Source organism: Neopelma chrysocephalum, unplaced genomic scaffold (assembly GCF_003984885.1).
Source record: "Neopelma chrysocephalum unplaced genomic scaffold, ASM398488v2 Primary Assembly neopelma1_180, whole genome shotgun sequence".
NCBI lineage: Eukaryota > Metazoa > Chordata > Aves > Passeriformes > Pipridae > Neopelma > Neopelma chrysocephalum.
Genome location: NW_020897842.1, coordinates 1,868,435 through 1,888,003, shown reverse-complemented (window position 1 = coordinate 1,888,003; position 19,569 = coordinate 1,868,435). Strand labels below are relative to the sequence as shown.

Below are 19,569 nucleotides of genomic sequence, written 5' to 3'. Positions count from 1 at the left end.
CTCCCAGCCGGCATTCCCTGCTCTCCCAGCCGGCATTCCCAGCTCTCTCCATCTGCACTTGCTCTGGAGAGCCCCAAGCAGTGCCAGAGTGGGAGCCCCGGGCTGCAGCCCAGGAGCAGGCTCAGCTGGCAGAGATGGGGCCACCATGAGAGCAAAGCACATCCTCAGGTCAGAATTCACCCTGGGAAACATTCTCCTAGAAGGAGCCAGCAGCAGCTGGAGATTGACAGATTGGAAAACCACGAAGAGAAGAGAGACCATAGCAGGGAGAAGCCAAGGCTCCCACTTTCCCTGGGCTGCGCGTGCCCCGGGTGCTGGGGCCACAGTGTTTGCATCCCACTGACCGACAGGAAACTTTTGCTGCTCCTCAAACCACACCAGAAAACCCCTTATTCCTCTGAATGACTCACCTGCCTCCACACTGCATCAGACATCAAGTTGGTCTCATAGCAACTGCCAGATTAGCACATCTCCCTAAGCCAGGCTTATCATCATGAGCGGGAGGGCTGGAGGGGAACGTGTGTGATGCCAGCCAGGAAAGAGGAGCAGCTCCCCTCAGATGCCACATACCTGCCAGGGATGAGCTGCCACCAGGGTCCCAGGAGAGACGAGCAAGAGCTGAGCCCCAGCCAGCACTGGCTCTTAAATAACCTTTCCCCCAGGCCAATCAAGGCTGGGAGGCTCCTGCCCCATGGGCAGCTGCCTTCCTACACACCTGCTTGTGAAAGGGGCTGATTTTCAAAGCTCTGCTTTGGGTGAGCCACATCTGGTTGTAGCTGTGTTTGGCTGCCAGTTTTCCAGGCAAGGATTGTCTTTCTCCATGGACCAAGTGGTGTGTCAGGTCCCAGCAACCATGGAAAGCCTTTCCTAGCAGGTGTGACAGGCAGGTTCTTGTCCATCCTGTTTCACCCAACCACACGCAGTTGCTCTGTGCAGCTCCAGTGGTGATGCTCAGCCTCTGGCACAGCCACGTGTGCTGTGTTCACAATTCCCTTGGCTTCCCACAGCTTGTGTGAGCAGGGGGAGGGTCTGCAGCAGCTCTCTGTGCTTGTATCCACGCTCCACGTGTGCCTGTGTTTGATGTGGGAGTGCTGACAGCGAGGGTCAGCCCCATTAGGCTGCAAGGAGGGATTTAGAATCACAAAATCACAGACTGCTTTGGGTTGGGAAGGACCTGAAAGCTCATCTTGTTCCAACCCCCTGCCATGGGCAGGGACACCTTCTGCCAGTCCTGGTTGCTCCTTTTTCTCCAAGGTTCCTGCTGGAACAGCCCTGGTGTGGGGATGTAAGCGCAGTGGGAGAGGGAGGCTGGCCAGGATTAGCACTCCTTGGCTGCAAACACTCGAGGGGACAAGCGCATCCAACACCACCCCAAATCCACTTTAAATCAAAGGCATTTGACTCTCCTAATTTCAAAGAGCTTTCCTGCCTCCCCAGCCCAATGGCTCAGCTTCCCAGGCAGAGCCCTAATCCCGCTGCCACCAGGGTGCTGAGTGATGCCCACCCAAGGGAGCCACCAGTTCCGGCCCCTTGGCAGAACCATGGCAAGAGGGGCTGAGTCCAAAGAGCCCCGGGCGGCTCAGACAGTTCCTGAGGCTCTTTTGGAAAGGGCAGTGGAAATCCTCTCCTTTGGGTCTCGGTGCCGCTGCTTTGCCCGAACTTCTCCAGCCCCTCCTTCATCTCCAGGTTTTATCTCCAGGTTTTATCCTGCTTATCCATAGCTCTGATCAGTGATGCCAGGGAGCACAGCAGGACCTTGGGACCTCGGGGCAGCCGTGCCCATCAAGCCGCCGCTCCGGGGATTTTGCTCTGGATACAGAGACATCCCAAATGGGAGCATGTTACAGCTCGTCACAACAGATTATCAGTGGGTGCTTTAAACCCCGGGGCCATTATCTGTGCCTAATTTTTTGTTCCAGCCCCTAACATTTCAATTTCCCCCTTCACTGATCTCCGGCTTTAATGGCTCTTTCAAACTTTCCCTAAGTTGAGAAGTGCCCATTTGGTGCTGTTCCTGCTGCATCCTACTGATGCCTCGTCTCCTTTCTTTCTCCTACCCCTTTCCCTTTTCTCATCCTTTTCTCCTTGTAAACAGCCTCTATGTCCTCACACCCCTGGGAATCGCGGTGCTGACCCTGCTGCTGCCAAGGATGCTGCATTCCCGCTCTCGGCTTCCCCACAGGGGGCTGCTCCTGGACCCCGGGAAGGAATTTCACGGAGCTTGTAAACCTTCCCTTTCCCTTTTCTTTCCTCTCTTCGCAGACTGAGCTGGAGCTGACACTCCGTGTGGATCCAGAGGGACTGAGGGAGGTGCTTGGCCACCAACCCGCTCCCAATGCACTCAGTGGGTCCCAGCCATGCTCAGTGGGCTCCAGCAGCTCCGGGGGCTCTCATCCCTCTGCTTTGTCTGCTCAGTCCATGTGCCCCGTGCTTTGGGCCGGCTGCCACCAGCCAGGCTGTGCTGTCCTGTCTCTTCCCAGCCCCCCAGGGATAGGATGCTCTGGGCTTTGGCAGCTGCTGCTCAGTGTCACTGGCTGTCACCAGGCTCTGTCCCTGCCAGCATTGCTGCCTCCCCAGACAGGGGCTCACTCACCCACTCCCAGTCTCCTCAGCACCAAACAGAGCTGTAGTCTTGGGAGAGGGTTTTTTTGGGCTCTTGGCCGCTTCTTCTCCCACCCTGCAGAGTTGTTCCTCGGGCAGAGCCGGCTCTGGGGTGTGTACACAGCCCAGCACAGCAGGCACTGCTCTGCCCTCCTCTCTGCCCAACAAGAGGCGGCCTCATCACCTTTGGGAGACAATTGTTTGAAGCCAGACAGCACTAAAACCTGTCAACCCTCAGGGAAGAAGTTTTATTGGCATTTTAAATATTAACCCTGGCACCTGGTTTTCAGCTATGTTCTCTGCCAGACTTGGAAAAGCACTGGTGGGACAAGGGACACTGAGCCAGCTCCTGCCTGGGTGACACAGGACACACGGCTGCAGCAAAGCCCCAGCGTGCCTGTGTGTGCCCATGGGGGCCAGGTTTTGAGGGCTCCTGCCTCCTGAATCCCTGGGAGAATGCCAGGGCAAATACAGCAGCCCAAAGCACTAGCAGCATCCGTGGATGCAGAATGGTTCCCAGACGAGAGGCTCTCAGGGCTGATTGAAAGCAAATTGGTGAATGTGGGGCTTTTCTCTCCCAGGGGCTCCACATGGCTAACTGCTCCAATGGACAGGTTTATGGACTGTTACATGGATATGGCTCTTCCCATGGCTTCACAGACCCATTTCACAAATGGCACTGGCTGCAATCCACGCTCTGTGCCGAGCTGGTGGTCGGGATGTTGGTGAAGAGAGAAGGAAAACATGGATGAGAAATGGATAGGGAAAAACAAATGTCAAGCTGTGCATTTTATAGCACGAGGGCAGAGTGTTGGCCGGGCTTTTAAGTAGAGAAGGATGTGCTGGTAACTGGAAAGGCACTGGGGGAGGACAGTAACCTGGCTCCTGTACCAGCAGGCGTTCAGGACCCCTGGCTGGCCAGCCCTGGACCACTGTCTGATTGAGTTTGGCTGAGACCAAAGGTGCTGTGTCCCTTGCAGGGCAGCCTGGGCAGGGACTGGTTCTGATCAGCTCAGGTCACAGAGCCAGTGAGGTTGCAGAGAGGAGACTGAGAGGAAAGGACTGAGCTGGATCCCACTTTTCAGTCAGGGCTGGCCTCATGTCACCACCACGAGCAGAGCAGTCCTCTGGGTTAGCAGAGAACTTGGAATCACTTGCTGGCAGCCAGAGGCTGAATTTGTGTTGCTTTTTCTGGGAAACTAAAGCCCCAAGACCACACGTGGCCATACCTGTTAGTGCTGCCCATTAGACACATCAGCCAGTGTTCCCTCCCCAGTGAATCCCGTGATGTATTCCTAAACACTGTGTTATCGAAGGCCAGAGCGAGTATCAGGCAAAGAAATCAACTGTTCCTGATGTAAGCCGACTGGAATCAATTGCTGCAGGGGAAAAGCACCGTCAGCCACGTCCGAGCCCTCTGACAGGTCAATAAAACACCTGAGAGGACACGCTCGCTCGCGGAGGTGGACGTGTTTCCCTGGCATCGCTGCTCAAGTGATGCCCTGCGTGGGAAGGGGCCCGGAGCTGTGTGCTGTGGCACTGCTGACCTCGGTGTCAGGTGGGCTTCACACCAGGATTTCACCTCAAATGCCCTCGACTGCCACCAGGGCTTTTGCTCCCACCCCTCCTGTGCTGGTCCTGCTGCGACAGAGACGAGGAGTGGGCTGCCAGGGCACCCACCACCAGCTCCCGCCTCCGTCCTCTGTGCCAGTCACAGCACTTATTCATGCTTGAAAATTTGCAAGAGAAAGATAATAATACCCTCGAGAAAGTCTGTCCCTGTTTTGGCCTGACAGAGAACTAAGATAAATGTCAGTTTTCAGTTAATATCATGCTCGAAGGATAAGCAGGAACAGCGAGGATTTCATTCTGGTACGTTTATTAAACACATACAGACATGTCAGTGCTGGCAGAGCTGAACAGGTCCTGCAGTCCTGGGGCTCAGGTCCCATCAGCACCAGAAATGCCCGAGATCAGATCCAACACCAGCCTGGCATTTGAAGCCTGGGAATTGCATCCACATGTGCCTTCTGAGTCCTCAGAAGACATTGAGTCCCATCGGGAAGTTGGTCCCCAGTGCAAGCCACAGGCAGCTGCTGCACTCACCATCCCAGGGGGGCAGGCAGAGGAGATCCACAGGCTGATCCCACTGTGGACTGAGCCCACCATGGGCTGTGCCAGTGTGTGCCTCGCAGGTCTCCTCCACTGCAGCATCCTTGGGGCTCTTCCTTGCCAACCCCTCCTGCCATAAGTCATCTCTGCTGAGAGGCTTCGCTGCCTCGAACTGCTTATTAGCACAAATTGCCTGGCAGTAACAAACTGCTCTCTTGGGCGCGTGTGGCCGTGGCCAAGTGTGGAGGAGGAGCCCAGAGCTGGTCCTGCTGCAGGACACTGCGGGGCTCAGCAGGGGCAGGGGACCCACGGGCTGCTTCAGCAATGACAACGGTGATAAACCCTCCCAGCAGAACTTACTGATGAATTAATTGTTTCCAATTTTAATAAATGGTTTTGTTCAGACACACTTGGGCCGTGCCATCTGCCAGGAGCTGGACACACGCCGGGGTCTGGTACCCACCCAGGGAGAGGAAAGCAGGGGGTAGGGATGAGCTGATGGCCAGTTCTATCCACTGATGTTCCCTCTGCTCTGCTGCAGAGTCACCCTGCCTGCCACCACAGGCACCCACACGGGGCCCCATTCCTGTCCCCCAAACCCCCAGGGAGCTAAGGGCACTCAGAGAGGTGCAGAGTGTGGAGATCTTGGCTGTGAGACCCATCAGCTCAGATGATGTACTTACACTTTTAATAAGAAATAGCATTTGATATAGCACAGTTCCAGCATTTATTGAACTGAAGTGCCTTCCACCGCTTCAGTGCAGAGCCCTGAAGCCTGTCCTAGATGATTTAAGAATGATCCATCTGGAAAATGATGCAGACAATTTGTTACATCCAGCCAGAGAGCCATAGAAACCACCATAACAAGCTTAAATGATTTCAGCATCGCTACATCATCCAGCCCCAGCCAATCTTCCTCAGAGCCACTGCCGAGCTGGGGTCGCCCCTTGTGCTCCTCTTCCTGAAGCTGATGCTGCTCCTGCAGCCCATCCCAGTGCTGGATCCAGGCTCCTAGTAAGGATGTAGGGGATCCCTTTCCATCTTCCTGCTGCTTATCTCACACCCTCTCCCCCCCAAATCCCTATTTGCAGCTAAGAAGCTCCAACCAGCTCACAAATCCTCCTGGTGGGCTCCTCCTGCTGCCGGCAGCACTCTTGCCTGTTGATGGTTAGCACCTCGCCCTGGGTAAATCAGGGCTTCAGTTTTCAAAATAGCGTGTTGATTGATGCTTAAAATATCCCCAGCAATTACTTCGCCCCGGTATAATTATAATAATTAAACTCGGATAATGCTTAGTCCTACTTTTTATCAGGACTGTGCGCTGCGGCACCAGTGTGTGGTGTTTTGTTTCCAGCCTCATTTTCCAGCCTCACCCCGTTGGAGCAGCACTGAAGGGACGCGAGCTGGCAGCCTCCAGCTGACAAGGGGACAGTCACCCTGTCATGGCACCTCCAGCCCCGGGAACCGCTCGTGGCACCGTTTAACCCAGGGCACAGTGTGTGGTGGCCATGCCCTGGTCACTGCACGGTGGGGTGAGCAGCAGGAGGGGATGCTCCTGGCTCCACGCTGGGGCGATGGGTGCTGGAGGGAGCAGGGATGCTGGTTCTCCTCTTTGGCCACTCGCCCTGTCCCCCTCCCAGTCTCTCTCCCATGGCTCAGCACAATATTTCTCCTCTGCACTCCCAGCAGTGACACTTGGAACAGCTCAGGCTGGTGAGTACGTTTCCGGCTGTGATAAATATCAGGGAGAGGAATGAGATCCCAACACTGTATTTCATGCCCTGAAAATCCCTCTTGCATCTGGAAATGAAGAGAGTTCTCCAGCTGATATATGCAGCTCTGAGGCCATTCGCATCCTGTTCGCTTGTACACATTGTCACGGTGATTTAAGCTGGCAATTTGGCCCTAAATGAAGAGCATCTCACTTTGTCCCTCCCCATTTTCCTATATATTTTCCTGCAGAAGGGAGCTTTTTGAGATTTGGCTGGGCTGGGGCTGGGCGGCATCCCTGGTCCTGGTTTTGTGCTGGTCTGGCAGAGAGAGCTGCGGAGGATCCCGGCACTGCGGAAAAGCTCCTGACGCAGCCTGGGAACACGAGTGGCAGGTGGCTGTGCTGAGCTCTGTCTTCCCAGGTCATCCCTCTTTAAAGCCAACATGGACACTGAACAAGGCTTTTCCCCCTTTTTCAGGTCAGATGGCATTGTGAGGAATGGCAGCTGTGCTGTCCCATGGTGGTCTGGGGAAGGGGGACACTGTGAGAGCACGAGGGGCTATGGGAGCTGTCCCTTCTGCCTGGCACGAGCCCTCCTCGTGCTGCCCAGTGCCCATGTCTGTCTGTCTGTCCATCAAGCAGCATGTGGCTGCACAGCTGCAGGGTCAGCTCAAGTGTGAACCATCATCACCTGCGTCACACCCAACGTGCAAACCAGAGACATCACTTAACAGGGACCTGCTCACGGCCAGGACTCCTCAGGTAAAACAGGTAACTGGGTGAAGTGATTCCATAGCAGAGCTGTTTGTTTAAAACATCATTAGTGACACTTAATTAATTCCCCCCGAGCCCTAGGGGTGCTGGGTAAGCCTCGGGACCCATCACCCTCCTGCCAGTGCTGCAGGGTGCGGAGGTGGGGGCTGTGGGGGGACCCCGAGGGGATGTACAAGACCCTCTTCCCAGGATGAAGGCAGGGCCATTTCCCAGCCTCTCACCCAAGAGCTGCAGAGCTGGGGACAGGGGGATTTCCCCGGGGAAGCACTTGGACTCCTTGCTGATGGGTCAGTCCCCCTAGACCCCAAACCAACCCCGTCCCCTCCCCAGGAACCGCAGCCGCGCGCGGACGAACCCAGTCACCACCGGCTGCGCGGTTCTCATATCAGTTTTAATAGCAACATCAGAGTACTAAATATACACAGGGCAAGGGGACAGGGTGGCATTTACAGTGCTTCCAAATACACGGCTTCCACGGACAGAGACAAATTAAAAACCACTCGGGAAGAAAAAAGGGTCCTTTTGGCATCGCCCCAGCTCGTGCCGCGATGCCGAAAGGGCGGCAGCGCTTCCACCGCACCCGGACGCGCCGGTTGCCCCTCCCGGTGCAGGGTTTCCCCAGGAAAAGAAAGAAGTACTCGGTGATGTAAAACCGGTTACAAAGTAAAACTGTCCTCATGTTAGAAAACGGGTTTTTGGCGAAATAAAAATAAAGTGTAAACTTCGCTGTACATGTCCTATCAAACAAAAAAAAAAATAAACCCCTCGGAACCTAAAATAGAAGAATTTGGGTCAGAAATCTGTGCCCTTAGTGTACATTTTTGTGCAACGTGTACTTTATTCAAAGTAAATATTATCTCCACTCTTGACACTATTAAAAATGTACCTACAAATGCTGAGAGTAATTCTTAAAAATGTGTGAGAAGCATTAGATGAGCTCGGGAGACCAAACCCATGGACTTGGAAATGGCGAGGGATTTCTTGCTGGTTTTTGAAAAAATCACGTACAGATTTTATACCTGGTTGAACGAAAATTCCAACCACATTCATCCTGAAACGGGCGGGCTGAGATAGGATAGATATATTTTTGTTTTATTTTATTTTTTAATTTTTTTTTTTTTACAAAATATATAATATGTGTAGAATATCTACTATTTAACTACCGTTTGAGCTGAACTACCTTCCTTTGCAACAAGCTGCCAGTGGAGAAGAGGTAACCTGAAATCCGCCCCCGCGCCGGCTCTGCTGTCGCTGTGGTGACCTCCCGGGGGGCTCGGTGACCCCACGGAGCACCGGCACAGCCCCTCCACGCCACCGGCACCGGCCGCCCTCTCTCCAGCTGGGAAGACAGAGTGAAGGTAAACGATCGGATCTGGAGAGACAGGCGGCCGCCCAGGACGGGCCCTGCCTGGGGTGCTGCTGGGATGCTGCCCTGGGGAGACCCCGGTTTACAAAGGGACTGAGGATCAAGCCCTGCCCGCCCTGCCCGGAGGTGCCATGACGTGGGAGCTCGGAGCTGTGGTCCCAAACCAGCTCAGCTGGTGCAGGACAGAGCCCACTGGTGCCAGAGGTGCTCACGGCTCTGCCCGCAGCCCTTGCCATCACACCACGTCCTGAGGCTCCTGCTCAGCGTTTGCAAGGGATTTGGAGGGAGGAGAGTCCTGGGATTGCTGCAGAGTCCAAGGAGAGCCAACCTCTCCTTGCTGTGGGTGGCTCATCCCACACCACTGCCTCTCTAAGACAGAGCCACATGTGACACACAGACACTCCACAAAACCTCTGGGGGACGTGGCAGCCTCTTGGCTGCCATGGTGTGTTTCTCAGGGACGACTCAGGGGCAAAGGAATCCGGAAAATGAACCAAAAAGAAACAAGCAGCAGCGGGCTGGGGGCTTACAGCAAAGCAAGGAGCAAAACTTTTCTTTTTTCAAGCTTCCAGGACCCCAGGGTGAGATGATGTGCCCAAAATATGACACAGCTCCTGCGGGAGCACGTCCGAGAACATCACGCTTCCCTGCTTTTCCACGGTGGGAAGATCTGCTCAACAGACTATGCCATGGAAATGCAACTTTCTGGTTTCATTTCTTTCTTGTTTTTTGGCTTTCATCAATAGGAGGGAATGAAATCACCACAGTTCATTTCTCTTCGCTGTGCAAGACCTTGGGACGCCTGGATCCTGCCTTGTACATCACCACACCAGCAGCTCCGGCCCTGTCCTTCCTGCTCCTCCTCTCCCTCCTCCCAGCAGCGGCCCCGTGTGCCTGGCATGCATGGGGGGAGGCTTCCTCTGATAAAGTGCAAGTGCTGTTGGTCCTTATAAATAAGGGAAGATTGTGCATCTACTTTTGTTCCCTGGTTCACCGCTCGGCTCCGGGTGACCAGGATGTGTCCTGCTGCAGACTGTGGGGGAAGCTCGGGCAAATCCTGCCCTCTGAAACCTGCTCCTGTCCTTGGGGTCACAATTAGTCACCTTCCTTCTCTCTCCCACACACACACACACACACACACACACTCCTTCCTCTCCTCTTCCCCACCTCCACAGGGAATTCCCCATGAGCCGGGTGCCTCTCCATCCCCATCCCCATCACCGCTGGCACTGGTGCTGCCTGCAACACCCTGCCCTGCCCCGGCTCTGCCTGACAACTCCCCTGCAGGCAGCAGGTTCCAGCCATGCAGAAGCAGAGCACTGCTTCAAACGCCCTGGAACGAGGAAGCTGAGCTATATTTCATGTCACACTGCTATCATGATTACACCGGGACACCCGCGGGAATGAAATAAATAGGAAGATCAATGGGAGAAGCACAAAGGGACGTGGCTCCAAGCTGGAGCAGATGGATTACCATGAAGTCACAAAAAGGAGGAGAACCCAACACCTGTGCCAGTTGGGGCAGCTCGCAGGGACTGCACCACTGACACCAGTGCCACAGGAAAGCCCCAGGACACTGAGATGACCCTGGAGCAGTCGCTCAGACTCCACACTTTCCAAGGGCAGACACTCCTCATGTTTCCCAGGGAAGGCTAAAGCTTTGGGGGGGTCACTGCTCTAGCAAGACACTGTCTCCCCTCCTCCCTGGAGGCATCCAGTGGCTTTGGAGAGCTGGACACGAGCCACCCAGGAGACCCCACTCTGCCCAGGGGATGGTTGGCTCAAGTCTGCAGGTAATTGTCAGGGCTGGCAAGGAAGACTTCTGTCCGAGGCAGCATCCAAAAATTCAGGAAAAATAATCCAGACTGTGCAATTCCATGGGAAAAGGACAGAAAAGGACATGGGAACAAGAGACCGCACACGTGGCTATGCGCAACACCACAGGGTTCTACTTCTTTTTTTAAATGCACGTTCATTATCATAAAGAAAAGGAGCTGAGTAATTAGTAGGGGAGTAGAAATGTGGATCTGGACAATTCTAAAAAAACACTAGTATTTACCAAGGGCAGTTTACAAAAAGAACTGGAGGACTTTGGTCTGATCTCTGCTGTCGTTCTCACCCACCTAACACCGAAGGGACCCGCGCGAGCCCCATCCTGGTGTCTGACGTGCAGCACAACACAGTAGCACCCAACTCCATGGAAAGACTTGGAGAGAGGGTTTAGGGTCAGCTGGCATCCTCGTCAGCACCCACCACCACCACCCACCCCAGCAGGAGCTGGCTGGGCCATAGGTGCCCAGAGCAACACACCAAATTGGAACCCGCAGAACTGTGCTTCCCTGGCAAAAAATCCCTTTAAACACCATTAAATGATCCCCAGGACTGTGGACAGCAGACTGTGTCTTCTCTTGCCACAGCAGAGCCAGCCAAGACCAGGAGAGCAAGGGAAGAAGCTCCCTTGATCCCACAGCTCTGGGCTGGGGCAGGAGGCAACAAGCTCCTTCCTCTTGTTTCTCAAACAGGGCTGAGCAAGCTTTGGTGCTGTGGCCTATTTAGAAGCCATTTTCCAAAAAGACTCCCACATCCCACTGCTGAAATTCGTCTCCTGTGCCCAGAGAGGCCCATCTTTTGGAAGTCCACCCCTAAAACTGCCCTGCCCAGCCCCGAGGTGTCACGCCTCTCACAGCGGGGATCTCAGCTCTGGACATGGGGCAGGCACAGGCTCTCCAGCTTCTTCCTATCGGCCTTGATGATATATCTGGATACAGAAGCCTGGAAATACCTTCACCACTGCCTTGAGCTGCGTTCCAGATGGTCTTTGGGAATCTTCTCCCCTGCTCCCTGCCAGCAGTGCAGCCCCGGCCGTCCCCCACCACAGTCACGTCACCACGCTGGAAAAGCATTTCCAAAAAGAACCAAAACTATATATATATATGTATACATACATATATATGTCTATACATACACACACACGTATATATATGTATATATGTCTACCTATATATACACATATAGGCTGACAGACAAGCTGCCAAAGTAGAAAACGTCAGATCGCCCGGTTTGCATGATGCGTGTTAAAGAAATGAGACTTTTAGCCCATGACATCTTCTTTAAAAATGAGTATTTAAGATCTTCAAAAATTGCTACAGTACAAAAAGTGTTTGTGTGTGTATATATATATTTTCTCTCTACATATACCATATGTATGTACGCGTATGGACCGGAATGGATGAACCCCACCAGAAGAGACGCCCCACTCATCCTCCACGACGTTTCCAGGCATTGCTGACACGGCTCCTCACAAAGTCTTTGCATCGGTTCATGGCACATAATGGTATTATTGGCACAGGTTCAGAGTCACCGTCCACGGCCGGGCTCCAGGCGCTCAGTCCTTCCCTCCTCGTCCCTCGCCAGTTCCTCCTCCATGGGATTCTTTGCTCACACACCTTCCTTTCTCTCCTCCCAAAACCGTGCTCCTTGACAATGCAGTTACCTATAGGCATGTTCATTTTTATAAAAATATATTTGGCCCATAGAACGCTGCTCTTTGAGTCTCCTACTGGTAAACAGAAATGGTAGGTACAGGTAACCCATTATTTTTTTATATTTTTTACAGGTTCACCAATGGAATCCTGTTGAGGACGAGAAGAAAAAGAAAGATTAAGTCATGACAGGGAATTCCACTGCAACTGGGGGCTTTTCCCTCTTTCCCCCCGGCCGTGGTGGCATCCTGGGGGAGTGGGGAACAGAGGGAGTGGGGTACCAGTGACATCCTCCTCCTCCTCCTCCTCCTCCTCACCAGCTGCCAGTCTGTGTTGGGGACCTGGGACCACTACTTCTATCTCCTTGTGCCCTTTTCCAGGAAAAGATTTACTCCCAGCGATCCCTGTGTTCTGCAGCTCCTCATACTCAGGCCACGAGCAGCGAGTGCTCTGGCAGACGAGAAGATGATGACAAGCACTAACAAAATTTGCTAAAGTTAAATCTAAAGAATCAATAGGGAATTGGTTAAACACCAAATCAGAGATCCTACTGAAGTCCTTAAGCTATTTATTTACTGTCTACTGGAAGATGTCTCCCTGTGCAATCTCGGACCCTCAATACAAAGACAATCACTCCCCATCATTAGTGTGCAGCCACTTGCTCTCTGTGTCGTGCTGTTCCACGCAGTGAAATGTGCTGTAGCTCCGCTGCGTGTGCTGAGACAGCTGCCAGCAAGTACATACACACATACACCCCGAACAGCAGTGCTCAGTACACACATCCCCAATCCACACTGTGCCCTCTGCCTGGCTGGGGTCAGCACTCAGAATGCAGGGTGCTTTTTGTCCCAGGGCTCTTTCTCCAGCACTATTTTTAAGCAAGATGCCCAATATACACCATCTCCAAGAACAACCCCGAAGTCTTAATTAGCGAGACAGATTTTCCAGAGTCCTTAATCTCCTGCGCCGGGGCTGTGCTGGGACTGCTGTTATTCCTCCAAAGACAAGCCGGGATTTTTTATGATGACTCATTATCTGTTAATGTTAACACAAACCATTTGCTGTTGTTAGGCAGAACGGGGCCATCACGGCAGCTGCTGCCGTGTTCAAGTGTGGCATTACCACACAACGCTGTCAGCTCTCACCACCTCGTGCCAGGGCAGGGTCAGACCCATGTCACCAAACCAGCACAGCTGCCAGGTCCCAGATCACCCCCTCCCTGCCATCAGTGCCAAAGATCCTGTGGCTCTGGGTGAGCACTGGTTAACGTGTGATGGCAGGAGGTACAATTGGTATTGTATCCCAAATAGCCTCTTTGTGCAAAGTAGGTCAGCGCTTGATCAACCTTACAGATTTTTGTATAATCTCATTCCATGGGGTTTTTCAGTCAAAGAGAGTGGGATTAAGGACAAGAATAATGCGGAATCTCAAACTTCATTTCAGAAAGCCCCAAAGCCAGGATGAAATCAAGCCAAACCAGCCGCCCTGCTCCGTGGTGCCTGGCCAAAGCCACTCAAGTCTTCAGCAAATGTCACCTGTCCTTCTGCAGAACATTGTCTGCTCCTGCCTCTGCCTGGGTGCTGTGTGTCCTCCAGCACTGCTGGCACCAGGGCACAGGGGGTTTTCCTTCTCATACCTCCCCGCAGGTAATTCCTCAGTGCTTTCACTGAATGCTTCACTCCTCACCTACGCAGCCTGGGACCACACTACAGCTGCAGCTGCCCTGGGCTGCTGTGGATGAACCGGCCCCTGTGCCTGCAGGAATAGCTGCCGAGGTGTGACATCCACCCAGGTGTGACATCCACCGAGGAGCTGGGGCCCGGCTGCTGGCACAGGCAACCTGCCAGGAAGCTCCACCAGCTGCTTTGCCTCGGGGGCAGTGCCCGTGCGGGGAGCGCCGGCGTCCCGGCAGCGCCCGCGCCAGTGCCACGGGAACCCTCCCGATCGCTCCTGCTGGCACGGGAGGAATCTGACCCTGGAAATAGCTTCAACATCTGCTCTCTGTGTAATTATATGAGATTCACCACGTTTCCTGACAGCCCCGTGCTGCCTGCAGCTCTCTGGGATGGAGGTGGTCTGTGGTGCCATCCCTGACATTTGCTGCCTCAACTGCTCAGCCCAGCCTGACCAGGCCATCAGCATCCTCCAAGGCCAGGCTGCCAGCTGGACAGCACAGTGGTCAGCCCTCACGCCAGGCTGAGGGACTATCAGATGGGATGTTCACATTAAACTCCAACTGGGCTCCCAGTGCTCATCTCGAGGAAACATCTGCAGCACCTCTGTCCGGCCATCCCTGCCCCTGGCCATGCTGCCCCCCTTGTGCTTCCAGCTCCAGGTCCACACCTTTGGGAGCACTAATCTGCCTATCAGACAGCTCAGAGATGTGAAGTGCTGTCTATTAAAACCTGTAAAACACCAGAAGAAAGGGGCTGGGAGGAGGAAGCTGCATGTAGCCCCTCCAGCCAGGAAGCTGCACATGCTCCAGAGCATCCTCCATCTGCTGAGGTGCAGTGGGTCAATGGCAACTGTCCCCTTCAGGTGACCTTGCTGTGGCTGTGAACACCAGCCAGGAAACAATCATTCCTCCGGCAGCAGCACAGCCCAAGCAGCTGCAGCTCCTTGTCCACCAGCCTCTCCTCAAGAGCTGGAAAGGCTCCTCCAGCACTTCCCTCCATCACACTGCTCCTCTGGCACTTGGCAGCCGGTGAGAGCACAAGGCAACCACGGTGGCAGGGACAGCCTGGCAGGGAGCTCATCTTAACGCCATCTGCACTTTACACAGCGACATTGGGAGCATTCATTTCACCTGAGGGATTTCCCACGGGCACCTGGTTGGGACCAGGACGTTCCACTTATGCAAATGCATTCCAGAAGCACCCTAGTGCAAACACACCTACACACAGATACACGGGCAGAAAACAGGGTTTGGATTAATCTTATTTTGTTATCCTTAACGAAACCAAGCAGCAGCTTCCAGAATTGTATGTGTAATTGAACAGCTATTACAGAGCTAATGCTCCAGGTAAAAGACGGATAGATTTTTCCAGAGCGCGTCAATGCGCGTTTTATGGATTCCATGAAAACAGGTCAATGAGAATTTCAAGGATTTAATAAGGCGGAATGGAATGGCTTCAGGCTATTTAAAGAAGCATATGGAGATGGCCAGGGCAGGGTCTTTGGCCTGAGGTTTCACAGGACCTCGGGTGGGAGCGGTGGGATCCATGTAGGCTTCCCACAGCACTCTGAGCTGCTCCTTCTCCTTCCCTGGACCTGAGGGGTGAGAGCTGTGGATGCACCGAGTGCAGCCGGCTTGTTTTGTGTGTTATTTCTTTTTCTTAATACACTTTAAGCTGATCGAGAGACATTCCAAACTACAAAGCTGAGGATGGAAAAGGCACACCCCAATTTGGTGAACCCAAATGTGGTAAATGCCAGGATCTGGAGGAATGCGTTGCACCCTGCCCTCACCCCCACTGCAGCAGCACTATCTTTCCCAGCCATCATTCCCAGCTTTCCCAGTCAGCATTCCCTGCTCTCTCCATCTGCACTTGCTTTGGAGAGCCCCAATCACTGCCAGAGTGGGAGCCCCGGGCTGCAGCCCAGGAGCAGGGGGGTTATTGCCTTTCTTTCTGAGACTGGTGTTCCCTGCAGAACCTCCCTGCTCATCCTCCTGCTGCCCTTGCTCCTGGCATCGGCTCCCACCTGGGTTCCTTCGCCCTCTGTCCCATGAGACAGCAGCCACGACAAAAGAGTCAGAGAAATAAAGCAAGCACATCAACAGGTGGGGAGTGAGAGCCTTTAACCTTCCCTAGTGAAGCCACTTTGTCTGAGAGGTTCCAGGGGGGCAGCAGGGCAGTGCCAGCCAAACCCCTGCTCGCTACCCCACCGTGCCGGCACACACCTCACCCGCCCTGCCCAGACACTGCCAGCCCCAGCACAGCCGAGACCATTAACTTTTTATTCCCTTCCATTCTAATCTAATTATATTTCTGTGTTCAATAGCTGTGCATAATGTTAAACAGGCTATTCCGAGCGAGCTGCAGCCAGGGAAGGTTGGAAATTTCATTTACACTGAATATATGATTCATTACAGCAGGGACTTGGGACAGAGCAATTAATTCACCTGAGCGTGTGGCTTGAGCGGGCACCACTGCCCACGGCGAGCTGGCACTCACAGACCCTTGACTGCTTTCCTGCCACCACTGTCGGCTGTGCCACCTTCAGAAGTGACACAAGGAGGTGGAAATGGCTCGAGCCAACTCAAAAAAAGACAAGAAAATCCCCTAAGCCTGTGCTGTTGCAACCAGAACAACATCCTGCACTCCTTTGGTCGCGGCAGCTTGGGCTGCACACGCAGGGTCGGGTTGGCAGAGCAGGGGGGGGCTCGGCAGCAGGACAAGGAGGAGGAGGAGGGTGAGGAGGCAGAGGACCCCTGGCAGTGAGCATGGAAGTGTTTATGACAGCAAACAGCACCGAATGAGCTTTCAGGTACTGCCGGAGCGTGTGTGTGGACGGGTGGCTGTGGTGAGGCACAGCCCGGTGAGGCGGGATGTCCATCACACCACCAGAGGTTAATTACAGACCAGGCCATTTCACAGCACGGAAATTACTGCGGCTTGTTGAGGTTTTAGAGGTGGGCTGGCACCGTGGGATCAGGCTGAAGTTCAAGGCTGCCCCAGGGACCCTTTGCTCTCCAGCACACATCCAGCCCAGTCTCCACCTGCCAGTGTGGCCTGTCTGCAATTAATCTCCCTGGAAAAGCCATCTGGAGCTCAGTGCCCCACCCAGGGCAGGGTGTCAGCCATCCCAGCCAGGTGAGACACCCTGCTCGAGTCCGACACCCTGAAGGAAGCGCAAGTGGCAGGATGGCACCAGGCAAGGTACGATGGGCATGGTGGGGAGCACAGGATGGTGTGGGATGGGTGCAGGACGGACACGAGGAGCGCGGTACGTACCAGGAAACAGCCCGCTGGCGTCTGCCCTGCCCCCAGAAGTCAAACAGGCTTCGGCCAGTCAGCAGGAGATTTCAAACCATTTCTCAGACACAAAGGCCACGGGAATAAGATGCCGGTCAGAAGAAGAGGGTCTGCAATGAGCAGAAAGAGGGGCTTGTACACTCTGGTACGTAACACACGGAGCAAGCCGGGGGGGCCTGCTGCAAAATCAGCTTTTTTAGGGGGAAAAATGACATCTCTCTAGAGTGATGCTTTGAATGGGCCTGGGTCTGCCAGGCTGCCGGGAAGTGCTCAGGGCCAGAGGGTCCCAGAGAGTGTCCCTGGATGGCAGAAAAGCTGTGATCCCCGCCAGCCAGAACGCAGGCATCCTCTGTCACCCGGCTGGGGTTCACATCAAACTAATGCAGGTGGACACCCAACAAAATGGTGAGACAATCCCTGCCAGTTCTCCATCTTCCGAGGTCTGAGGATACCCTGGAAAATGTGGACCAGCAGAATCCCATGCACATGCAAAAGATGCTGGTTAAGAAGGTGTTTGTGAAGCTGTTGGCTCCAGACCTGTCCTTGGGGCAGGCAGACACAGTGTGTGGATGCCATGCACTCCATGGTTCCACCAGGCTGCCTGGAGGACTACCTGCTTGTTTTCTCCATTAAAACCCTCCTCCCGGCTTTCCCTCTGCCTTTGATGGGGACACACATTTGCCACGTGATAAAACCACACCGGCACCTGGTGAAAGGGCTCTGTTGCCAGCCTGGGGCATGGGGAGCCCAACCCCATCACTCCTGATGCCCTCCCTGTGGGCAGGCAGGGGCAGGCAGGGCATGGCCGTGTCCCTTGCACGGCACCGGAGCTGCCGTGACGCCCCTTGTTAACGCGCCGTTATTTCACGGCAGCCAAACGGTTCATTTGGCTCCCACCGCCCGCTCCTCCATTAATCACCTGCTTGTTCACAGCCCGGCAGCTCTGTTGATGCCACTGAGGAGACAGCACAGGCGCTGGAAGATGGATCCAGCGGCATTTCACGTGCTGGCAGCAGCAGCAGCTGGGAACTGAACACACCGTGTGGTGCCGAGCACTGCCGGAGCTCGCCGAGCCACGTGGGGCCAGGGACTGCTGAGGCACCGACCCAGCCCCACTGGCAGGACAAGGGGTCTGGGGGCCAGTCCCACACTGAGCTACAGGGCAGGTGAGCACTGTGAGCCAAAGGTAGATGGCTCTGCCACATGCCCTTGGGCACCGAAGCCTCATCACCGGAGTGGGACAGTGCTCCCCAACCCACCTGGAAACCGCGGAGCCCAGCTCACCTGTTTCCATTGAAGGTGGTTTTGTAATCCCCGGGCGAGTGCAACGTGTCCTCTGCGTAGACGGACACGGGGGACCGGACGCACTCGTGGGAGCACTGCAGCGTCTCGTTGTAGGCGGTGAAGATGTCGAGGGCGCTGGGCACACGGGCGGGGGCGAAGTCGGTCAGGTTCTGGCAGCTCTCCTCCTGCTGGTCCAGCTTGCGCTGGTGGCTGTTGCGCCGCGGGCGCCCGCTCTGCGCGCAGCTGGATGGGGAGGCAATCGGAGAGTCAAGGAGTGCTTTGGGTTGGAACCATCTGGGGCCAGGGTGTGTGATGTGGGTCAGCCCTGCCCTGCAGCACCGGCCCTGGCTGCACCAGCAATGCCCAGAGTCACCCAACACACGGTGTGAGGGGCTGAGGCAGTTTGGTTAGGGCTGAGCAAACTCCCAGGTGCTGCTTCTCCACCTGGGATACCCCTGGGTGCTGCCTGCGCTTCCCTGCTGGGCATTTTTTCTGGTGATTTCCCAATTTCACTTTCTGTAAACCATTTCTATTCTACACTGCTCACTGGATTTATTTTTTCCCCTTTTTGGCTTCAGCAGCAGTTACTGAGCTGTTCTGCCAAGCCGTGGTCAGCCGGATCAATGACTCGTACTGCTCACCACCGCGACCGGAGACAAATCCCACAAGTGTTTTATAAACTATTTTCCCTGCTCCTTCACTGAAACACTGCGACAACCAGGGAGCTTTAGTGAAGTAAATCCTGTCTGAGATACAGGAGGGAGCGTCACCAGCTGCCCCCCAAAGCAAGCTCAGCTGTGGGGCCAGAACCTCGGCGCTTTCGGCCAGTTGCTGCGCCGAGTTATGGCTCTGCTGAGATGGAGATGCCTCCACAGCCCTGCAAAGAGCTTTTCCTCTCATCTGGGGAGCCAGCGGGCTCCTCATCAACCTGGTGTTCTAATTTTCCTCCTGGATGCAGGAATCAATTTGCTGCAGCACCCACAGAGAGCTGGGCTGGGCCAGAGGAGAGAGCCAGTGGCAGGAGCGCACGGCCGCTCTGCCCAGCCCCGCGCTGCAGCCGTGTCGCTGCACCAGCAACGCTGACCTCAAAGTAGGCCAGTTTCCCTGGGAAAATAGGTAAAGTGAGGAGTGCCTGGAGCGAAAGCTAACCTATTTTGCCATACACCCAGCCACGCTGAGAGAATAAACAGGAGCAAATGAAGCTGGAAGAGCGCAGGAGTGCCCTGGGGGATGGGGCATGCTTCAAACCATGGCACCCGAGGG

At 54.6% G+C, this 19,569-nt stretch overlaps 1 protein-coding gene across 1 annotated transcript in view; it reads right to left on the bottom strand.

The window, feature by feature from the left end:
* Nucleotides 1–7,568: 7,568 nt before the first annotated feature.
* AJAP1 (adherens junctions associated protein 1) overlaps nt 7,569–19,569 on the bottom strand; it is a 36,283-nt gene continuing 24,282 nt past the window's right edge. Inside the window, exons 4-6 of the mRNA XM_027702139.1 lie at nt 18,307–18,549; nt 17,002–17,132; nt 7,569–12,196 (exon numbers count right to left, since the gene is read on the bottom strand). Coding sequence (XP_027557940.1) covers nt 17,060–17,132; nt 18,307–18,549 — 316 coding nt within the window. The 3' untranslated portion in view covers nt 7,569–12,196; nt 17,002–17,059. The remainder of the gene's footprint in view (nt 12,197–17,001; nt 17,133–18,306; nt 18,550–19,569) is intronic.